The sequence below is a fragment of the Bos indicus genome, chromosome 6 (assembly GCF_029378745.1).
Source record: "Bos indicus isolate NIAB-ARS_2022 breed Sahiwal x Tharparkar chromosome 6, NIAB-ARS_B.indTharparkar_mat_pri_1.0, whole genome shotgun sequence".
Taxonomy (NCBI): domain Eukaryota; kingdom Metazoa; phylum Chordata; class Mammalia; order Artiodactyla; family Bovidae; genus Bos; species Bos indicus.
Window position 1 is genome coordinate 80,551,532 of NC_091765.1, and position 25,294 is coordinate 80,576,825.

Genomic DNA, 25,294 nt, shown 5'->3' on the forward strand with positions numbered 1-25,294 from the left:
GTTGGGGCATTCAACCCATTTGCGTTTAAGGTAATTATTGATAAATATGATCCCATTGCCATTTACTCTATTGTTTTGGCTTCAAATTTATACACCCTTTTTGTGTTTCCTGTCCAGAGAAGATCCTTTAGCATTTGTTGGAGAGCTGGTTTGGTGGTGCTGAATTCTCTCAGCTTTTGCTTGTCTGTAAAGCTTTCGATTTCTCCTTCGTATTTGAATGAGATCTTTGCTGGGTACAATAATCTGGGCTGTAGGTTATTTTCTTTCATCACTTTAAGTATGTCTTGCCATTCCCTCCTGGCTGGAAGAGTTTCTATTGAAAGATCAGCTGTTATCCTAATGGGAATTCCCTTGTGTGTTATTTGTTGTTTTTCCCTTGCTGCTTTTAATATTTGTTCTTTGTGTTTGATCTTTGTGAATTTGATTAATATGTGTCTTGGGGTGTTTCGCCTTGGGTTTATCCTGTTTGGGACTCTGGATTTCTTCGACTTGAGTGATTATTTCCTTCCCCATTTTAAGGAAGTTTTCAACTATTATCTCCTCAAGTATTTTCTCATGGTCTGTCTTTTTGTCTTCTTCTTCTGGGACTCCTATGATTTGAATGTTTTAGCATTTAATATTGTCCTGGAGGTCTCTGAGATTGTCCTCATTTCTTTTAACTCGTTTTTCTTTTTTCCTCTCTGATTCATTTATTTCTACCATTGTCTTCTAATTCACTAATCCTATTTTCTGCCTCTGTTATTCTACTATTTGTTGCCTCCAGAGTGTTTTTGATCTCATTTATTGCATTATTCATTATATATTGACTCTTTTTTATTTCTTCTAGGTCCTTGTTAAACCTTTCTTGCAACTTCTTAATCCTTGTCTCCAGGCTATTTATCTGTGATTCCATTTTGATTTCAAGATTTTGGATCAATTTCACTATCATTATTCGGAATTTTTTATCAGGTAGATTCCCTATCTCTTCCTCTTTTTTTTGGTTTGGTGGGCATTTATCCTGTTCCTTTACTGGCTGGGTATTCCTCTGTCTCTTCATCTTGTTTATATTGCTGAGTTTGGGGTGTCCTTTCTGTATTCTGGCAGTTTGTGGAGTTCTCTTTATTGTGGCATTTCCTCTCTGTGTGTGGGTTTGTACAGGTGGCTTGTCAAGGTTTCTTGTTTAGGGAAGCTTGTGTTCGTGTTCTGGTGGGTGGAGCTGGATTTCTTCTCTTTGGAGTGCAATGAAGTGTCCAGTAATGAGTTATAAGATGTCTATGGTTTTGTAGTAACTTTGGGCAGCCTGTGTATTGGAGCTCAGGGCTGTGTTCCTGTGTTGCTGGAGAATTTGCTTGGTATGTCTTGCCCTGGAACTTGTTGGCCCTTGTGTGGTGCTTGGTTTCAGTGTAGGTATGGAGGCGTTTGATGAGCTCCTGTAAGTTAATGTTCCCTGGAGTCATGAGTTCCCTGGAGTCAGGGTTTGGACTTAAGCCTCCTGCTTCCAGTTATCAGTCTTATTTTTACAGTAGTCTCTAAACTTCTTCTTATATACAGCATCATCAATAAAACATCTAGGTTAAAGATGAAAAGTTTCTCCACTGTGAGGGTCACCCAGAGAGGTTCACAGTGTTACATGGAGAAAAGAAGAGGGAGGAGGGAGTTAGAGGTGACCCGAATGAGATGAGGTGGAATCAGTAGAGGAGAGAGCGGGCTAGCCAGTAATCACTTCCTTATGTGCAGTCCACAAGTGGACCGCTCAGAGATGTTCACGGAGTTATACAGAGAAGAGAAGAGGAAGGAAGGAGACAGAGGTGGCCAGGAGGATAAAAGGGGGGAATGAAAAGGAGAGAGACAGATCCAGCCAGTAATCAGTTGCCTAAGTGTTCTCCACCGTCTGGAACACACAGAAATTCACAGAGTTGGGTAGACTAGAGAGGGGTTAGGGAGGAGACACAGGCGACCTGGTGGAGAAAAAGGAGAGTCCAAAGGGGGAGAGAGCAGTCAAGCCAGTAATTTTTCTCCCTAGTGAAAAATGGGTACTGAAGATTGGGTTCTTAAAGGTACAAAATTGGTAACAAATACCTAAAAGCAAAAATTAAAAATCTAGAGTAGAATTTGGAATTTCAAAAATACAATGTTAAAGACAGGAAGAAGGAAAAGAATGAGAGAAAAAGAAAAGGAAAAAAAAAAGTCACAAAAATTATAAAGAAAATATGGGTACAAAATTGATAACAAATACCAAAAAGCAAAAGTTAAAAATCTAGAGTAGAGTTTGGAATTTGAAAAATACAATGTTAAAGAAAAGAAGAAGAAAAAGAAAGAGAAAAAACAAACAAACAAAAACAAACAAAAATTATAAAGAAAATATAGGTACAAAATTGACAACAAATACCAAAAAGCAAAAGTTAAAAATCTAAGAGTAGAGTTTGGAATTTGAAAAATACAATGTTAAAGAAAAGAAGAAGAGAAAGAAAGAAAAAAAAAGTCCCAAAAATTATTAAAAAAAAAAATAGGTACAAAATTGATAACAAATACCAAAAAGCTATGGTAACCCACTCCAGTATTCTTGCCTGGAGAATCCCAGGGATGGGGAGCCTGGTGGGCTGCCGTCTATGGGGTCGTTCAGAGTCAGACAGAACTGAAGCGACTTAGCAGCAGCAGCAACCAAAAAGCTAAAATTAAAAATCTAGAGTAGAGTTTGGAATTTCAAAAATACAATGTTAAAGAAAAGAAGAAAAAAAAAAAAGAGAGAGAAAAAGAAAAAAAAAAAAGGTTACAAAAATTATAAAGAATATATATATGAAGTTTGCTTTAAAAAAAATAGGGTCTTTTTTTTTTTTTGCAAAGTAATAGTAGGTTATAAAATTCAAAATTAAAGGAGTAATAGAGGACTTAAATTTTTTTTTAAAATTAAAAAAGAAAGAAAGAAAGAAAGAATAATCATAAAAATAGTAAAAATATATCTAGGATTTTCTCTGGTGTTGTGGTATTGTGGGGCAGTTCATTTTCGGCTAGTTCCTTGATCTGGCCTATATTTCTCAAAATCTATAGGCCCCTTCCTATGTGGTTTGTACTAATGACAAGGTTTTAATCTATTGCCTGTCGCTTCCAAGGCGGTTCCGTCTGTTATAGCTTCTTCTGTTTGCTGGTCTCTTCAGTGTCTGATTTCCGCCCTGATACAAAGGGGGCGGTGGTGGACACTTTTTTTTTTTTTTTAGTCTCACTTGTTCAGTCACGCTTTGGGGAGGGAGGGACGCTGCAAACAAATAACACTGGCGTGTGCTTGCAGTACCTCAGCCACACTGGGCCTAACCCCCTCTCACGGTGCAGGTAGCCTCCCTGCCCACACTGCTCAGGCTCTAGATTGCTCTGCTGGGAACCATCTGAGGCCAGCCCTGGGCTGCTTGCACCTCCCAGGTCTAAGCTGCTCAGGTTCAGGCACTCGGGTAGTCCTCAGAGGCGCAGACTTGGTTGGGCCTGCGTTTTGTGCCCTTCCCAGGTCCGAGCAGCTCAGGTGATGAGGTGTTTGGCGAGCGCGGTTGCTGCGACTTATCGCCTCCCCGTGGCTCGGTTTTCTGGGTGTACAACTGGTGCACCTTCTCAGGCGAATGTTGACCGTCCAGAACCCCAAGAAGTCTTAGTTAGCAAAGAAGCCTGCTTACGGTTTTGTAGATAATGTCTCTCTGGGCTGCAATTGCCCCTTTCTGGCTCTGGCTGCCTGTCACTGGAGGGGGATGGTCTGCAGCCGGCTATCTCTGTTCAGTCCTTTGTTCTGTGCACGGGCCTGGCAGTGTCTTAGGTTAGGGCTGGCTTTTCATGTGGTAGTTATCCCACAGTCTGGTTTGGTAACCCAAATTAGTTTGCTCAGGTAGCGCTCAGGGCATTCAGGCCAGATCCTCACTCTAAGCGATGCATCCTGTGCCTCCCTGCCCAGCCCCCGCTTGCTAGTGGCAGGTGCCAGTGTCTGCACTGCTTCTCTGCTGGGGGAGTTAATGTTGGGCTCATAATCTATGGGTTTTAATTGTTTATTTATTTTTCCTCCCTGTTATGTTGCCCTCTGTGCTTCCAAGGCTCGGCACAGACTCGGCTGTGAGAGTGTTTCCTGATGTTTGGAAACTTCTCTTATTTTAAGACTCCCTTCCTGGGATGGAGCTCCGTCCCTCCCTCTTTTGTCTCTTTTTTTGTCCTTTATATTTTTTCCTACCTCCTTTCGAAGACAATGGGTTGCTTTTCTGGGTGCCTGATGTCCTCTGCCGGAATTCAGAAGTTGTTTTGTGGAATTTACTCGGCGTTTAAATGTTTTTTTGATGAATTTGTGGGGGAGAAAGTGGTCTCCCCGTCCTATTCCTCTGCCATCTTAGCTCCTCCCCTCTAGAATTTTAAAAGTCATCGTAAAGCACCTGGGGATGGGCTTGATTCAGCTTTCAAAAAGATCATTGTGATTGTTGTATGGTAACTGGGAAGAAAAGGAAGCTAGATTACTTAGAAGAAAGTAAGAATTCACCAACCACGGTATGAGGTTTATTTGGACTAAGACGGCAGTGGTAGAGATGTTAAAAATTCATCAACCCCAAAAAGTTTGATCTTAGAGCAAGTTTAACCTGTGAGATTCAGGTTGAGGTAAATTTTTGTCCTGAGCACTTAATTGCATTGTAATATCATTAACTGACAAAGAGTAGAGTGAGGAAAGACCAGATTTGCACTGGGATGACCCAGGGGGGTAGTACAGGGAGGGAGGTGGGAGGGGGGTTCAGGATGAGGAACATGTGTACACCCATGGCAGATTCATGTTGATGTATGGCAAAACCAATACAATATTATAAAGTAAATAAATATATATATATACACATAAACAGCAAAGTATACAAAAAAAAAAAAAAGAAAATTTCAATTAGGGTGCATTTAATGTGAGATATCTATTAGGCCTTCAACTGGGAGCTGTCAAGTAGGCAGTTGGGTGGCTGTGTCTGAAGATATTTTCAAAGTCATTGACAGTTAAAGCCATGGGGGCATGGTGAGATTATTTATGCATGCAGTTTGAAATGAAGGAATACAAACTGAGACTGAGTTTCCTAGCACTCCAGGCTTTTGAATTCAGAAGACAAACACACAGCAAAGATTATTTAAAACTTTCTCATGAAATAGGAAGAAACAGAACTGATGATGGAAAGTTTGTGAAAGAAATGTTCTGCTCTTAAAAATGAACACTAGATAAGTTTGCCATTGTGTACTGAAAGATATGTACAAAGGTGTCTTTTTTAGTATTGTTTGTAGTAGCAAAACATAAAAATCTTAAGTATACATAAACAAGATGTGGATAAATATAATCTGTTTTATTCAAACAAAAGTATATTATACAGAAAGATAAATGAGTAGATTAGAACTGTGTATACCAGCATAGATGCATCTCACAAGTACAATACTATTAATGTTATTGTTTTTATTTGTATTATGCTGCTAAGTCGCTTCAGTCGTGTCCGACTCTGTGTGACCCCATAGATGGCAGCCCACAAGGCTCCCCCGTCCCTGGGATTCTCCAGGCAAGAACACTGGAGTGGGTTGCCATTTCCTTCTCCAATGCATGAAAGTGAAAAGTGAAAGTGAAGTCGCTCAGTCACGTCCGATTCTTTGCGACCCCATGGACTGCAGCCTATCAGGCTCCTCCATCCATGGGACTTCCCAGGCAAGAGTCCTGGAGTGGGGTGCCATTGTCTTCTCCTATTTGTATTATACTTTATGCTAAACTATTTATGAATTATATTAACTCTACTTATGTACAAATTTCCTTTCATTCTTTATTATTGAAAGAAAGTAAGATATTAAATTTTGACCATATTTTGATTTTTTAAATATAATATTTAGATTTATAATTATGCTTACAGGTATTTTTTATAAGATAAAAATAGGCAATTGTTATATATTAATTTTGATAAATCCAACATGAATATAGTAAGCTATGATTTTCTTGCCTAGTTTATGATATATGGCTTCAAAAGAAGTCATCTTGGTGGGCCAGAGTTAATAACAAATCTGAATGGAGTCAGAAATAGGGATACCAAGATTTAATACACTGGGAAGAGTCACTATACTATTGTTGGTTTAAAAATGAAGAGGGCTACCTGGCAAATAATTAAAGTGACCTCTAGGAACTGATAGCCATCCAGGAAATAGGGATCTCTGTCATAAAAGCTAAAAAGTGAATTCTGCCAACAAGACTGAAGGTGGAAGTAGATTTCCTCAGAAGTCTAGATGAGAATTCAATGTAGCTGATACCTTATTCTAAACTTGGATACTCTGAGTAGAGAATCCAGCCAAATTATATCTTTGAGCTCATAAATAATTGTTGTTTTAAGCTGCTAAGTTTGTGGTAATTTGTTGCACATTGATATAACATGGTTCAAGGTTTGTTATCCAGCTGATCAGAATGTCATTGTGACAGTCACTCTAACAACAAGAAATATTGATAAGGACTGCTGAAAACTTCTTTCCAACGTGCACCTATCGACATCATAGTTTCCCACTGTTCTATCCCCTTGCTGACATCAAAGAACAGAATATTGGCATTTTGTTTTTAAAATATGGAAAATCAATATAGTATTTGGGTGAAAAAATGTGAGAGAATCCAGATATATCATTAATCATATCACTCTTAGATAAAGTAATCAGGAACTCCTTTCCTTGGCATTCTATATCTATGTCCTTTTCCAATGGGAGAGGAATATGTGGGACCAAGAGGATGCACCTAATGGAGCCCATGACATTTATACCATAAGTTGGCCTCTTAAGGCCCCTACATTTTCTGCCTAAATTTGCTCAAGTTATATATCTTTTGGGGACATTTTTGCCCAAGAATGGGCCAAACACTGAGGTGCATACTTGTAACCCTAGGAGATTGTATAAAGGGTATGTGAATGGTTGGAATCGGGGATGGGAAGAGAAGGACCAATTCAACATGTACTTAAACCCTCTACTGAACAAATCTAATGTTTCTAAGAATTAGAAATTGGACCCCATACTTCCAGGACATTATAAATTATATTAATCACAGTAATGAGAGAACACATTTAGGTTACCAGTTTGTATGACAGATTTATTGCAACAATGGCTGCAATTATTCACCATTACCATGTCAGCATCACTCACAATATGACTTTTAGTCCCTTCTATTAAGAGTTGGTGTTGGTTTCCCCAACCTTGAATATAAGGTAGCCTAGTATCTTGCTCTGACAAATAGAATGTGGGACAAGGAATCATAAACCAGTTCTAAGCCTGGGCTTCATGAATTCTTGAATGCTTGTGCTCATTTATTTGCACTCCTGATTCCACCAAGGCCAGAACTTTCTGATGAAGCATGAGAACATATAGAGCAGAGAGGAGTGGCTACAGCCCTGAACATTCTGGCCAGTCCAGCAATCCACCAGCTCACCTTAGCTGTTTGAATGGAACTAGCCAAGCAAGGTCAACCCCAGCCCAGCTAAGCAGAAATCCCAAGCCAAAAAAATGTTGGCTATATTTTCCCATAAAAATAAATTGCTTGTTCTTTTATTTGTGTTTTAGCAGTCTTTTGTGTATAGAAAATGTAAAAGACTCTAAAATAACATGATATAATTATTCATAGTGCACTCATTCTGGCAAAGATACTCTGGCAGCAAATATGTAATATTCATGCCTTGCTTTGTTTTGGTGTTGTCTTTTTCCTTAATATTAATAGTTACAACTATGTTTAATGAGGTGTTAACCATGCACAAATCATTATAGTACTTTATAAACATAATCTTACTTACACACTAGCCACCACCTACAAAAATCACACATACACACACACACAAACCATGTTAGATTCTTTATTAGCTCATTTTACAAAAGAAGATTCTGAATATAAGTAAGTAGAAAGATAGGTTTTAAATTGTTTTATTCCAAATAGCCTTTGTGCCATATCCTGCTTATATCACTAAATTCATAGATTCCTTTTTTCAAATAGTTCATCACATTCTTATAAAAATAAATAAATAAAGGTAGTCCTTGATGGGGCTGTTTATAAAACACTCCAAAAAAAAAAAAAAAAGAACACTTGGAGGGTTATGCTTTATTCCCATCACACACTGGTACATCCAACCAGGTATATGAGTGAAGGGAAATAAAATGTCACATTCACCATAAAGGTTGAAGTAACAGAAATTCCCCAGTCCCTTATAAAATCCCTCAAATTGAAATTACATCTGACACTGATGCTTGTATTCTCAGTTTTTTTTTAATTCATATAATAATCAAGTTCAGAAAACAATACCATTATTTCATTTTATATTATTTCAGCAACCATGTGTTAAAAGGCCCCATAGAAGCAAAAAGAAACAAGATAATGATTCTTCTCTTGAAAACTCTAACTGGATGAGAATTTGCCTTGAACACTTGAATTTCAAAAAATGTGAAACCTCAAGAAATGGTGATTTATAAAAATATTCTGGATTCCCATGTTTTCAACATAGACATCTCAGAAAAAGGTGGAATATTTAAGATAGCAATGAAAACAACAAAACATCTTAGAGAAATCATTTGTACTTAAGTGAATATGATATCTAAGAAATGATAGCCTGAATATTAGCAAAGTACCAGAAAAATACAAGGCAGGTCAGGATTGTGTAGAAAAATTTAAAGATTGAAATTTCTTAAAAGATATCTCTGTAGATTTATTATGAACCTGAACTGAATATTCCTCAGAAATTTCCAATCTACTCAGAGCTTTAACAAGTTCAAATGTAAGGTCAAGTGATGTGATTCAATACCAATGATTCTTAGCAAGACTAACTTTTGTGTATTTTTAGAATAAAATTTTTAAATTTTATGACCAGAAAATAAGGTTTGAAATTTTGAAACACTTGAGGCTTATTAATGGAAACAATACAACTCCCTATAATTCATTAATTCTGTTTCTCCTTATCTCTCTTATTCTGCTTTTTAACAGGAATAAAGGGAAAGAGAACTGAGCCGTATCCCTGAGACTATATTAGGAGGCAGTAGACTGAGGGGATATAGCAATAAAAGCTTTTGAGACAGATGTTAGTTCAGATCCTGCCTTCAATACACAATGACAGTGAATGTATGAAATTTATTTCTGTGAGACTAAAATTCCTCTACCATAAACGTGAAACACTAGCTTTTGAGGAGGCTCAAATAAAACAATATATTTTCAGTATTTATTATAATACCTGTCATTTGGTAATCAATAAATAAATATTGCCTATTGATGACAGAAAAAGGATTCTAAATTAAATAAATAGATGAGTGAAATTATTTCTTACCACGTTCTAGCTGCAGGCCTACTCGAGAAGGATACCACTGTGGACCTATTCAATGAAAAATGACATTTAATTGTAAGCACAGGTGTAAACATATTTTAAAAGCAATATTTTCCATTAGAAGATAGATTAGATCTCAGAAGGTGATTAAAAATGATTATCCAGTATTAGAAATGGAGACAGTAGTTTTCCTTTAAAGGATAAGCACTATGGATAATTCTGGAAGAAAGCATGATGGGCGGGTGCTTTAGGGATGGTGATTTTCTGCTTTTTGGTCTAGGAACTTGTTACCCAGATGAATTCAATTTGTGGACATGTAATAAAATAAGTGACCTATGTATAGTGGTGATTTAGTTGCTAAGTTGTGTCCAATTTTTGTGATCCCATGGACGGTAGCCTGCCAGGCTCCTCTGTCCATGGAGTTTCCCAGGCAAGCATATTGGAGTGGGTTTCCATATCCCTATCCATGGTATCTTCCTGACCCAGGAAGTGAACTCAGGTCTCCTGCATTGCAGGTAGATTCTTTACTGACTGAACTATAAGGGAAGTTGACCCATGTATAGCTTGTGCAATTTGAAAATTATTCTTAAAAAAAAAAAAAAAAAAAAAGTCTTAGATAGCTTCATTTAAAACTGGAGAACTGTGACCTCATTCAAAATTTATTTAAAATTAACATGTGGAACTGAGTTATTTTCTCTATCAGGAATAAGCCACTCTATCAGAATAGTATGTACTATTGACTTTTAGTATTATGAGCAAATTAATTATAGCAGAAATATAACTTTACTGTCTTCTACATATAATACTATTAGTAATAAGTAGAATACTAAAATTTCTGTATGATTAGAAAAATCAAAATACCTTTATTATATGCTAAAACTGAAACTTTAGAAAATGAAGATCATGGCATCCGGTCCCATCACTTCATGGGAAATAAATGGGGAAACAGTGGAAACAGTGTCAGACTTTATTTTTTGGGGCTCCAAAATCACTGCAGATGGTGACTGCAGCCATGAAATTAAAAGACACTTACTCCTTAGAAGGAAAGTTATGACCAACCTAGATAGCATATTCAAAAGCAGAGACATTACTTTGCCAACAAAGGTCCATCTAGTCAAGGCTATGGTTTTTCCAGTGGTAATATACGGATGTGAGAGTTGGACTGTGAAGAAGGCTGAGTGCCGAAGAATTGATGCTTTTGAACTGTGGTGTTGGAGAAGACTCTTGAGAGTCCCTTGGACTGCAAGGAGATCCAACCAGGCCATTCTGAAGGAGATCAGCCCTGGGATTTCTTTGGAAGGAATGATGCTAAAGCTGAAACTCCAGTATTTTGGCCACCTCATGCGAAGAGTTGACTCATTGGAAAAGACTCTGATGCTGGGAGGGATTGGGGGCAGGAGGAGAAGGGGATGACAGAGGATGACATGGCTGGATGGCATCACTGACTCGATGGACGTGAGTCTGAGTGAACTCCTGGAGTTGGTGATGGACAGGGAGGCCTGGCGTGCTGCCATTCATGGGGTCACAAAGAGTCGGACACGACTGAGCGACTGAACTGAACTAAACTGAACTGAAAGCTGAAACACCAGTACTTTGGCCACCTCATGCAAAGAGTTGACTCATTGGAAAAGACTCTGATGCTGGGAAGGATTGGGGGCAGGAGGACAAGGGGATGACAGAGGATGAGATGGCTGGATGGCATCACTGACTCGATGGACATGAGTCTGAGTGAACTCCTAGAGTTGGTGATGGACAGGGAGGTCTGTGGCATGCTGCAATTCATGGGGTCACAAAGAGTCAGACACGACTGAGAGACTGAACTGAACTGAACACACATCCATAATAAAAAAGTTGATTCACAATTATCAGAATATTTTTATTTTCTCTTAAAATGAATTCTTTATTATTACTTTAAAGGCTGTATTGAAAATTTAATTTTTAACTTTGAGGTACAATTTTAAGCAAATTCAATTCATATATAATAATTTAAGAGTACTGACAAAAGAATACTACACAATTGCTATTTCTTTTTCAAAACATTACTTTCTAAATTGTCAGTAAGAGTAATGATAATGTAATACAACTGAATTGCAGTCAATTCTATCTAAATTTACTGCAAAAATTCCTGCAACTTACACATGCAAGTTCTCATGAATAAATAACTCATAAGTTAAAACTTATAATCAATAGTTAAACTTTATTAAGATTACATCTAAACAAAATTTAATAATAGTGTGGCAAATGAGGAATACACAAACATTTAACTCTGACATTTGATTTTTTTAATTGTATTTACTACTAATTGTTTTATTTATGTAGCCATTTGTTGTTCTGAAATGCATGCTAAAATTGTTTGTTGAAAAGAAATTTTAAATAGCTATACTTATTAATCATACTGAAAATATGCTGCCAAAGAAGTATGATGGAAACAAATGCAAAGAGATATCTACAGTTTAAAATGAGTTTGCAATTATGGATATAGAAGAAAATATAAAACTTATGAAAATCCATTTATATTTGACAAATAATCATTGACCACCTCTGATTATACATGTTTTCAAGTTCAGTCCATTTTAGTAATATTGGTGTAAGACATTATTTTCAATAGCACTTTATGAGGTTTTTGGGCTTCTTTGGTGGCTCAAATGGTAAAGAATCTGCCTGCAATGCAGGAGACCCAGGTTTGATCCATGGGTTGGGAAGATCCCTTGGAGAAGGAAATGGCTACCCAATATAATATTCTTGCCTGGAAAATTCAAAGCATAGAGGAGCCTGGCAGGCTACAGTCCATGGGGTTGCAAAGAGTCAGACATGACTGGCTGAATTTCACTTCACTTTTTTCACATTTATAGCATCTTTTTAATAGTGGGAAATATCAGTGCAAAATTAATTCAATCATTCTACGCAAAGAGATCTATCTGTGACCTAGATGAGTCAATTCTGGCTGTATCCACAATGATCAATCAGATAGTTTAGAAGCTGTTAATGCCTTCAAGGAAAACTACTTCCTTTCAATCCTCTCAATAAGAATAAACTATAAGTCTGAGTTCAGTTCAGTTGCTCAGTTGTGTCCAACTCTGACCCGATGAACCACAGCATGCCAGGCCTCCCTGTCCATCACCAACTCCTGGAGTCCACCCAATCCCATGTCCATCGAGTCGATGATGTCATCCAACCATCTCATCCTCTGTCACCTCCTTCTCCTCCTGCCCTCAATCTTTCCCAGCATCAGAGTCTTTTCAAATGAGTCAGCTCTTCACAGAAAAATAAAGTCAGCCATTGTTTCCACTGTTTCTCCGTCTATTTGCCTTGAAGTGATGGGACCGGATGACATAATCTTAGTTTTCTGAATGTTAAGCTTTAAGCTATAACTATAAATCTACTTATGAAATAAACATGGCATTTAAAGGTTGTAATCTTTGAACACTGTGTCCCAGAGAAAGAGAGTTACTAACTGCTATGTAAACCTTTAGATTAGTTTCAATTCTGTTTTCAAAGAGCAAAACATACATTTTCTGATATTCTCTATGCTTGTTGAGCTTAGATGGAATAGGCTGGAAAAACACCAGGAAAAATAGTTTATAAAGGATAAGGATATACATTGCATAATGAATTTTAGCATGTGTGAATAGTCCTGAAAATTATAATACTGAGTACATTGAACTCTGACGGCTGGCTCACAGCCGAATTATGGCTATGTAGTAGCTCTAATGCATCTACTAGTATCTTAAATTATTTAAGATGTTGAACTCGACTAGTATAATACCTATTATATTCTACCATGATTTAGAGTTCTATCCTTGATGATTGGAAGACTTTATAAACTATGCAATAACATCCCAAATAAGTAGTGTCTGCATACAATTCAAATATATTTATTTTACTAAAATAGGTTTTTCTGAATTTCTGGTTGTGACCATAATATGTTTAAAGATAGAATTAGTGTTATTATCAGCACTATATAAAGGGGTAGAATAGAGTAGAATAAAGTAGAAATGGATTGTCATGGCACTGGATGCAATATATTAGGATAAATTCTAGATAGACAAGTTCAGTATTGTTTCTTCAATGTTTTGTTTCAATAGCTTAAATTGTATAGATACATTTTTGTTTTTAGCTTAAATTGTATAGATACATTTTTGTTTTTATTTGACTACTGTACATTCTTTATTATGAATCATAGTCAAAAAAGTTGGCGACTAAAATGACAACTATGTGTGTGTGTGTATATATATGTGTATATGTATATATATATATACATATATATATATATACTGCATTTTATTGCAAAATAAATAATTTTTTTCTAAAGCTCTCTATTATAGAGGTTTTGCACAAAAATTAACATTAATGGTTGAATTAAATCCCATAATATAAAACAGATTTAAAAGGTTTGAGTGTTTTTTTCCTTCAAGAAGATTTGTTCTTAAATTTTGAAAGATTAAGGAACAGGGTAATGATATAAATTATATCGGATTTCAGCCATCTAAAATATTCAACAAGTTTTACAAAGGAGATGAGAGTCTTGAAGACGAGCACAGTGGCCAGCCATTGGAAGTTGACAATGACCATTTGAGAGCAATCAACAAAGCTGATCCTTTTACAACTACATGATAAGTTGCCTAAGAGCTCAATGTCAACCACTCTAGAGTCGTTCAGCATTTGAACAGGTGAAAGAGCCCGATAAGTGGGTTCCTTGTGAGCTGACTGAAAATCAAAGCAATCATCATTTTGAAGTGTCATCTTCTCTTACTCTAAGCAACAACAGTGAAAAATTTCTTGATTGGTTTGTGACATGCAACAAAAAGTGGATATGACAATTGGCAATGAACAGCTCACTGGTTAGACCAGGAAGAAGCTCCAAAATACTTCCAAAGCCAAACTTGCACCCAAAAAATAAAAGATCATAATCACTCTTTGGTGGTCTGCTGCTGGTCTGATCCACTACAGCTTTCTGAATCTTGGCAAAACCATTATATCTGAGAAGTAGGCTCAGCAAATCGATGAGATGCACAGAAAACTGCAATTCATGCAGCCAGCACTGGTCAACAGAAAGACCCCAATTCTTCCCCATTACAATGCCCAACCTCAGGTCACAAAACCAATGCTTCAAAAGTTGAACAAATTGGGCTACAGAGTTTTGCCTCATCTGCCAAATTCACCTGACCTCTCACCAACCACTTCTTCAAGTATCTCGACAATTTTTTGCAGAGAAAATATTTCCGCCACCAGCAGGAGGCAGAAAATGCTTCCCAAGAGTTCACTGAACCCTAAAGCATGGATTTTTATGCTACAGGAATAAATAAACTTATTTCTGTTGGCAAAAATGTGTTGATTTTAATGGTTCCTATTAATACTTTGATTAATATAGGTGTGTTTGAGCCTAGTTATAATGATTTAAAATTCGCAGTCCAAAACCACAGTTACATTCACATCAATCTAATATGATTAGAATTCTTCTTCTAGAATGTTTATCAGCAGTATAAATTTTAACTTAAATACTTAAATTCATGTCTCCAGATATTCAATTTTAGAAATAAAAGTCAGCAATAGAATTTTTTTTTTTAAATAATGAAAGTCAGAAATCTTTATTGAGTCACTGATGGCATGTGTTCTGTATTTGTGTTTATGAGAAGCAGGAAGTGTTAGGCACTCAGTCATGTCCAACTTTCTGCAATCCCAGGGACTGAAAACTTAGTGTCAGTTAGTATTAATAGTTAGATCGTACAGACTAAAGCTTACATAGGTTAAATTATTTAATATACTATAATTTATAAGGTATTAAAATTATTTTTCATCTATCTTAATTACAGATGGAATTGAATACTAACTGAAACCTATATTCATAGTAATACTGAAAGAGGAAAAATTTAGGAGAAAAAATACTGAAGGAATTTTCAAAAATAATAGTATCCTTCATGACCTAAAACATATCACGTCTCATACTTAAGACTTGGTAAACCTACCACCTAACCTCTACCCTTTTTATTTGATCACTAATCCTGCTAGGAAGAAGAGGGCTTCCCAGGTGACACTAGTGGTAAAGATTCTGCCTGCCAATGCAAGAGACGCAAGAGACATGAGTTTGATCTCTGGGTCAGGAAGATCTCCAGGAATGGGGAATGGCAACCTGCTTCAATATTCTAGCCTGGAAAATTCCATGAAAAAAGGAGCTTGGCAGGCTACTGATCATGGAACTGCAAAGAGTTAGACATAATTTAATGACTGAGCACACACATTAGGAGGCATAAATTTCGAGAACAGTTAAGGATTAATTAAAGAAACCACTTCGTTAATGGGGTGGAATATACCTGGTGGACCATGCAGAACATTTGGGGAAAGAAAACAGTGATCAATTTTTGTTGTCTACATCTTGGGTGCTTTGTGACTGCTGTGATGAGATAGCATGAAGAGTAGAAAGAAATAGAATTCTGTTCTTAAAAGTATGCTATGCAGGGCTGGCATCAGTGACATTAATAACCTCAGATATGCATATGACACCACCCTTACGTCAGAAAGCAAAGAGGAACTAAAGAGCTTCTTGATGAAGATGAAAGAGGAGAGTGAAAAAGCTGGCTTAAAAACTCAAAATTCAAAAAACGAAGATGCCAGTCCAGGTTCGATGCACGATACTGGATGCTTGGGGCTAGTGCACTGGGACGACCCAGAGGGATGGTATGGGGAGGGAGGAGGGAGAAGGGTTCAGGATGGGGAACACATGTATACCTATGATGGATTCGTTTTGATATTTGGCAAAACTAATACAATTATGTAAAGTTTAAAAATAAAATAAAATTAAAAAAAAAAAAAAACGAAGATCATGGCAAGTGGTCTCATCACTTCATGGCAAATAGATGGGAAACAATGGCAACTATGACAGACGTTATTTTCTTGGGCTCCAAAATCACTGCAGATGGTGACTGCAGCCATGAAATTAAAAGATGCTTGCTCCTTGGAAGAAAAGCTATGACCAACCTAGACAGCATACTAAAAAGCAGAAACATTACTTTGCCAACAGAGGTCCGTCTAGTCAAGGCTATATAAATGTGCTGATATTATAAATGTTCATTTTTTCAAATAAAATAATTATATATATATAAAACAATATAGATTCATTTTAAAGTTAAAAAAGAAAAAATGGATTAAAATAGTTACATCAATGTATGAATAACATAACCTTAATACAAAAGAAACATTTATGTTTCAGAATTTTATTTGTAATGATAAAGTCTGGCAAAGTGTGAATATGTACTAAAGTTATTATATTGCAAAATCTTTTAATTATATTCCTTGTGTGAAAATTAATAAAGGAAGGATATCACCAATAGTTGATTAAGATGTTTGAGATTTTGATGATAAATTGTTGAGCATAGAATACTATATTTCACATTCGATGGACTTTTTTCTTACCACAGAAAATGACATTAGTAAAACAAATGCTGAAATAAACATAATTAGAAGGCCATTAAGATCCTATAGGAAAGAAACATTAAAAAAAATCTTTAACTCATGAAACAAACTTGATTTAATCTAAAATGACTTCCTGAAATGAACTAAAATAACTGCAATTGTAATTGAAAAACAATTGTCAATCCAATAGTTATTAGGTGCATTTCAAATGACATCCCATTTCAGGATAATCTTGTAAGGCAAGCAAATAAAATGAGTGTATTGTGAAATAAATTAAAGAAACTACAAGCACAAAGTAAAATAAAGAACTTAATTTTCCAAAAAAGAGATGGTAGTAGTCTGCTATGCTTAAATTCTATGAAACCATATCTGAGCTTTGAATATATATTTACATGCAACACTTTGATGAAAACAGGCAAGAGGCAGTTCATAGAAAACATCAAGCATGGTGACTGTTCTTGAAATGTTGTTTTTCATGTGATGATTCTGAAATATTGTATACATTTTATCTAAAGAAAAAGATTTAGAGGAAAATGAAAATAATTTTTAAATCCTGAAAAATTATTAAATAGAACACAAAGTATTAAAAACACCATTAGGGTTATTTGGAAGAAGGAATATTTGTACAAGGTCGAATTTCTTTGAAAGTAGTTTAACCACTGTTTTACTCTCATGCATGGGTGAGTGCTCAATCATGTCTGACTCTTTACAACCCCATGGACTATAGCCTGTCAGACTCCTCTATACCTGTGGCGGATTCATGTTGATGTATGGCAAAACCAATACAATATTGTAAAGTAATTAACCTCCAATTAAAATAAATTTATATTAAAAAGTAAAGAATACTAGATAAATTTCCATTTCCTTCTCCAGGGGATCTTCCCCACTCATGGATGGAACCCATGTCTCTTCATCTCCTGCATTGGTAGGCAGGTTCTTTACCACTGAACCACCCAGGATGCCCTGGTTTCCTCTCACAAGCTAAGCTAAGCTAAGCCACTTCAGTCGTGTCCGACTCTGTGCGACCCCATAGATGGCAGCCCACCAGGCTCCCCTGTCCCTGGGATTCTCCAGGCAAGAATATTGGAGTGGGTTGCCATTTCCTTCTCCAGTGCATGAAATTGAAAAGCGAAAGTGAAGTCATTCAGTCATAGACATGTGTTAATGTGAATGTTTAGAAGATAATGTAGCATAAATAGCTGTATTTTGTGAGAAGGCAGACTGAAAAACTTTTAACCAACATATCACTTCTCAAAAAAATATTAATTCAGTTCAGTTCAGTTCAGTCGCTCAGTTGTGTCCGACTTTTTGCGACCCCATGAATTATTATTAAAAAATGAATACCTGAAACTTTGCATTAGCTTTTGTCAATTATCCTAATAGTATATATTTTTAATCCTTGGTAAAGGTAAATTAAGAAAAATGATTGGGATAATAAGCATAAACTGCTACACATAGCAAGCATAATACTTACGCATAATAAACTGATAAATAATTTTTCATCATAGCAATATAATAAATAATTTTTCAATACTTTTACTTTATTCATGCTATACTGTAAATGTCTTTGAAATATATCTACTATTAATCATATGTGTGTCCATAAAGTTCTTACAGGCTGTTGCATAACATCTTACTGGAAACTTTTTGGCCAACCCAATATATGAACAATAAAAAAAGTAAGGACAAGTATGATTAAATTATAGGTCTAAATTTAATCAATTTAGTGATTTACTTTGATTTGATGTAATGGCTAATCTTGTCTAGCACCTAAGGATCTCAATTCTCAATTTACTAACTTTCTAATGTAACTTTTTTTTTCTGAGTGTTTTCAGTCAGTAAATATCATGATAAAGAGGAGGAGTAAAATAAAAACAGTAAGTGCAGGAAAAGGAAAATGAATATATGTAGCCACTCTTATTCTTCAATTCCCTGATTGTTTTAAGTTTTACCTGGGAGTTTTATTTTATTTATTTATTATTTATTAACATATAGTTGATGAACAATATAATATATGTTAAATATATACAATATAGTTATTCACAGTTTAAGGGTTGAGCTCCATTCTTAGTTATTATAAAATATTGGCTATATTCCCTATGTTTCAGAGTATATCCTTGTAGTTTATTTTATATATAATAGTTTGTACCTCTTAATCCCCTATCTTTATGTTGCCCCTCTCCCTTTCTGTCTCCTGCTTGGTAACCACTGGTTTGTTCTCCATATTTATGAGTCTGCTTTGCTGTTGTTGTTATATTCACTAGTTTGTTGTGTTTTTTTAGATCCACATATAAGTAATATCATAGAGCATTTTTCTTTCTGGCTTATTACACTTCTCATAATAACCTCCAAGTGCATCCATGTTGCTACATGTGACAAAATTTCATTCTTTCTTATGCCTGTTTCCATTTTATATCTCTATATCACATCTTTATCCATTTATTTGTTGGTAGATATTTATGTTGCTTGCATATCTTGGCTATTGAAGTAAATGTAGCTTTGTAGAAATTATATTACTTCTATAAAAATAACAAATTAAAATAGATAAGAAAGCTGATGAACTCTATTCATAATTAGTTTGTGACTCTTCATAGTCAATGATTGTATTTGTTTGGAAATTACATTTCCATTATCATGATTCACTGTATTAACATTGATAATAAATAAAGCCTCCAAGGTATGTTTATGATATAAATAGTCAATAATATGCTCAATCATCAGTGCTTTTTTAAAAATAAACATTGGAAATGTAGCATACAATGTAATAAATTATCAAAGCCCAAGATTAATTTTAAAGAGCATTAGATGTATAAAGTGTCTCATTAACTTTATCACCTAAATTTATTCAAAAACGAGTAAAGATGTAAAATAAAAAATCAAAAACATGAGAAAATGTTGATGGTACTATAAACATTGTTTCATTTGATAAAGTACCAAATAAAATGTATAGAGATGAAACAATTTTATGGCAATAAAAATGTAATGGAATGATGGTATAGCCAGTTAGACTAAGCAGAAGAATTTGTCAATTAGAGAATGAACCAGAATAAATTTCTCAGAAAGTAGAAAATTAAAAGGAATAAGAGAATATAAAAAGCAAATCACGTGTGCATGCTAATTCGCTTGAGTCATGTCTGACTCTTTACAACCCTATGAACTGTAGCCCATCAGTCTCCTCTGTCCATGGGATTCTCCAAGCAAGAATACTGGAGTGGGTTTCCATCCTCTCCTCCAGAGGATCTTCCCAACCCAAAGATCTCTTATGTCTTATCTCTTAGGTCTCCTGCATTGGAAGGCAGGTTCTTTACCACTAGCGCCACCTGGGAAGCCCTCAAAAAAAAAAAAAAAAAAAAAGAAAGAAAGAATGAAAGAAAATTGAATGATATTCTATGTATTAGGTATCCTTAAGCATAAACAAAGAATTCCATCAACTGTAATGGTAAACTGCATGTTCTACCCAAAACTTCCTTCTGAGGAAAACTAGGAAAGTATAACAAAATATTTTATCAAAATCTCCATAGAGTTAGTAACAAAGTGTAGTATTAGAAAGCTAATATTTGGGAGGAAGGGAACCCCAGAAAGCCGAGCCCAGAAACTGAAGCCACATTCCCCTAGAGACATCTGCTTATATTGGAAGAGACAGTTGAGCAAGACTTTCCATAGACCCACAAGCCTGAGCAAACAAAAAAAAACAGACTTTTTTCCAGTTAAGAAGGAGAATCCTTAGTAAAAGCCAAAAATTTCACTGGTATCACAAAATAAAGAAGTCAAAAAGAGACCAGTTCTCAGAAGGAATGAAGCTGAATTTTGTATCATCTTACCACTTGTTTGGATTCAAGTGATCTGTAATTTCTAAATTCCAGACCTAAAGATTGAGGAAGCAAAATAATTCTTCTCTAGAAAGATACAACTTTATCCAGAGTCTTTAATTACCTCTACATTGTTTGATATTGTTAGATATCACGAAGGGCAATTAGACAGATAGCAGGGTTCTAAATGATGGAAATAAGAGATTTTGTCCAAATAGCTTCTGAATGAAGTGTTTTTAAAGAAAATGTAAAGCAATCACATTATTATTTAGATTGATCTTATACTCGAGATCCTTTTTTTGTCTGTTAATAGATGAACATCCAAAGGATCAACTTTGGGAAAAATAAATTGATTCCAGAATTGAAATGAGATAAGCTGAACAATACTAAATAAAAAAACTGAGACAAAGTAGGTGTCTTATAAAAAATAGCATTATATATATATAATATGAATATATAAAATAATTATAATTTATATTTATATACAAAAACAAAATACTGAACAGCAAAAGTATGTCAAGTGGAAAGTATTCTTTGAATTAAAACATCCTGGATTTTGATAAAAGATTTCTTAAAATTTTAATAGTATTATTAGTAAAGTTTTATACATCTGCAAAGCCAAACTTTTTCTTGATAGAAGCCACCTATTTTCCTTGTTCTGGCATCCAAAGATGTACACAATTTTCTGCTTTCCTGTCTTATAAAAGCCCTGTTCTAATGGGAACTTCTCATGTTTATAAAGCAAAATTAAGGGACGGAAATATCAACCAGGCCGTGGAAAGCTATATAGGAAATGTGGTTGTATCACAGAATGTCCTGTGCACATTGAATTATCACTTTAGTTACACTGTTTTAGTAGTACCATTGTGTTCTTTCCAAACAGTAGAAGACTAAAAACCTGAACAGAAGGGCATGCACATGAGCTCTGTTGCTTTTTTGATTAGAAATAAACACCAAGTATCATTAAAAAAAAAAAAAAAAAAAAACTTTCTTGATGTACTGAAATACTTTCTGGTGATTTAATATTGTAATTAGTTATTTGTGAGAAAAGATTCCTTCATTACAGTAATTCACTCAAACTAAATGAACCATTTTATTTCCTGTATACAATTTTTTTGCAGTCTTATAAATGCCACCTACATATTAAGTGATAAAGCTTAAATGAAATCAAGAAAAGCAGTAAAAATATGTGTGATAGTGTTTATGTATCTGAAAAATAAGAGAACTATTTCCTATCTCATACTCTATAACAACAACAAGAAGTTCTAACACTCAAATCAGCATCAACCAACGTGTATAATTTTGCTGACCTTGAAAAGACGAGACATCTGCTAAGGAGTTTACTATTACAGAGCTTTCAAATAAGAAAGACAAAGTGCTATAATGGAGTATAATCAGCAACCACAAAGCAAATCCTCTGTAGGAAAACAGACGTGATTCTAAAAATATTTAAAAGCTGTGTAAACAAGTATTCAGAATTAAAGAACAAAGAATATGAAAAACAAGAGGCATAAAGTAACAAGCCAATTTCACAGTAAAATATAAAACACAAGGCAAGAAAATATGGGACAGGAAGAAGCACACACAGAGAATAACTGAACTATTTATTTGTCTTCCCTTTTTTAATCTTATAACCAGCTTGTTCACCTAATCACCTACCATATTTCTAAGGAACCACTAGGGTTGGTCATTATGCCTACATTTCCATTTTACCTTAGATTACCATTTAACTGTTCAGGAGTCTCAGAGCATCCATCATCACAGGAATACTTTTCTCAATTTGGCTTTGTACAACCACTACTCAGACTTTACTATCTAGCTTCTCTGTCTACTCCAGTGTACTTTAGAGCATTTATTGTTTGTCATTAGCAACAATTTTAAATCAACAACTTCATGCAAAAAACCCTTAGTATTCTTACTTTATTATAAATAAAACTTTTCTGCATATTCTTCAACTGGTGTGTGTTCTTTATGCCAAACTCACCCAATCATGAACCTAAAAGTGTATTAGGAATTATTCTTGCTGTCACACCCAAAACCTGTGTTCTCCATTCTCCTCAGGTAATGCTGATCACCAGACTTTACTACATAGTATTATTTTGTTATTGTTTTTGCCATCTGTGATGGACTGGGATTTCCATCTAAGTCACTAAAGACTTATCTCAGAGTATCCTCTCCACCACTACTCATTTACCATTGTGTGTGATAGTCACTCAATCATGTCTGACTCTTTGCAACCCCATGGACTGTACTCTGCCAGACTCTTCTGTCCATGGAATTCTCCAGGCAAGAATACTGGAGTGTGTTGCCATTGGCTTCTCCAATTTACCATTATAAGTAATTTCAGTATCACTTAAATTCCTTCCTTGGTCTATTTGTCCAAACGTTCTCTGCCTACTGTCTCACTCTTATCCAGAGTCTCATGCTTACCAAAAAATATTTCACTTCCAAATATATTTCAAATATTCTACTTTCTAATCATCACAACCATTCCTTCCTATTTAATTCAGTCAGTATTTCTACTTCAGATAATTTTTGATTCTCCAAGGATTTCCCAGCAATCATCTTATTATTTTGACTCTGGTAAGTTTTTTATTTCTCCCACTATGACTGTAATCATACCTAATCAATGATCTTAACTACTTTGTCTAACTTTCTTGGTTTCACTACTTGGAAAAATGCTGAGCCTTACTATATTCAACTATTTCATACTCTGTGTCTGAATCTGAGTCTTTGAATGGTTTTCCCGTGATGCTGTCACTTCCCTGGTTTCTGTGATGCCATCAGATTTAGCACAACCCAGTGCTACTTTCAGTTACTTTCTCTAATTACCTGTTTTTTATCTTTCTACCTGAAATTATATTGTGTACATATTAAGATGCTTAGTATGCATTTCTCCTTACTGTTATGATATATTATGAGAACTAGTAGCTGTAACTAAGAGTTGAACATGGCTGAGCAACTAAGCACAGCACAACTCATTAGAAGACTGCCTGGCATAGAGGAATGTGTGATTTTATAAGATTTCAATAAACATATAGCCTCTTATCGAAAAAGAATCAGCAGAAGGTATGAAAGTGCCATTATTTTAATAAAATGCAATATTAGTTGTCCATGAACGGTATGAAAAAGCAAAATGATAGGATACTGAAGGAGAAGCTCCTCAGGTCAGTAGGTGCCCAATACGCTACTGGAGATCAGTGGAGAAATAACTCCAGAAAGAATGAAGGGATGGAGCCAAAGCAAAAACAATACTCAGCTGTGGATGTGACTGGTTATAGAAGCAAGGTTCAATGATGTAAAGAGCAATATTTCATAGGAACCTGGAATGTCAGGTCCATGAATCAAGGCAAATTGGAAGTGGTCAAACAGGAGATGGCAAGAGTGAATGTCGACATTCTAGGAATCAGCGAACTGCAATGGACTGGAATGGGTGATTTTAACTCAGATGACCATTATATCTACTACTGCGGGCAGGAATCCCTCAGAAGAAATGGAGTAGCCATCATGGTCAACAAAAGAGTCCGAAATGCAAGTACTTGGATGCAATCTCAAAAATGACAAAATGATCTCTGTTCGTTTCCAAGGCAAACCATTCAATATCACAATAATCCAAGTCTATGCCTCAACCAGTAATGCTGAAGAAGCTGAAGCTGAACGGTTTTATGAAGACCTACAAGACCTTTTAGAACTAACACCCAAAAAGATGTCCTTTTCATTAGAGGGGACTGGAATGCAAAAGTAGGAAGTCAAGAAACACCTGAAGTAACAGGCAAATTTGGCCGTGGAATATGGAATGAAGCAGGACAAAGACTAATAGAATTTTGCCAAGAAAATGCACTGGTCATAACAAACACCCTCTTCGAACAACACAAGAGAAGACTCTATATGTGGATATCACCAGATGGTCAACACCGAAATCAGACTGATTATATTCTTTGGAGCCAAAAATAGAGAAGCTGTATACAGTCAGCAAAAACAAGATCAGGGGCTGACTGTGGCTCAGACCATGAACTCCTTATTGCCAAATTCAGACTTAAATTGAAGAAAGTAGGGGAAACCAATAGACCATTCAGGTATGACATAAATCAAATACCTTATGATTATACAGTGGAAATGAAAAATAGATTTAAGGGCCTAGATCTGATAGATAGAGTGTCTGATGAACTATGGAATGAGGTTCATGACATTGTACAGGAGACAGGGATCAAGACCATCCCCATGGAAAAGAAATGCAAAAAAGCAAAATGGCTGTCTGGGGAGGCCTTACAAATAGCTGTGAAAAGAAGAGAAGCGAAAAGCAAAGGAGAAAAGGAAAGATATAAACATCTGAATGCAGAGTTCCAAAGAATAGCAAGAAGAGATAAGAAAGCCCTCTTCAGCGAACAATGCAAAGAAATAGAGGAAAACAATAGAATGGGAACTAGAGATCTCTCCAAGAAAATCAGAGATACCAAAGGAACATTTCATGCAAAGATGGGCTCGATAAAGGACAGAAATGGTATGGACCTAACAGAAGCAGAAGATATTAAGAAGAGATGGCAAGAATACACAAGAGAACTGTACAAAAAAGATCTTCACAACACAGATAATCACGATGGTGTGATCACTCAACTAGAGCCAGACAGCCGGGAATGTGAAGTCAAGTGGGCCTTAGAAAGCATCACTAGGAACAAAGCTAATGCAGGTGATAAAATTCCAGTTGAGCTATTCCAAATCCTGAAAGATGATGCTCTAAAAGTGCTGCACTCAATATGCCAGCAAATTTGGAAAACTCAACAGTGGCCACAGAACTGGAAAAGG

General features: G+C 35.6%; 1 protein-coding gene across 2 annotated transcripts in view; it reads right to left on the reverse strand.

Annotated features, from left to right (window-relative positions):
- Positions 1 to 25,294, reverse strand: part of TECRL (trans-2,3-enoyl-CoA reductase like) — a 142,281-nt gene that overhangs the window by 60,072 nt on the left and 56,915 nt on the right. For both annotated transcript variants that reach the window (XM_019962821.2, XM_070791515.1), the window contains exon 3: positions 9,276 to 9,320. In XM_019962821.2, coding sequence (XP_019818380.2) covers positions 9,276 to 9,320 — 45 coding nt within the window. The remainder of the gene's footprint in view (positions 1 to 9,275; positions 9,321 to 25,294) is intronic.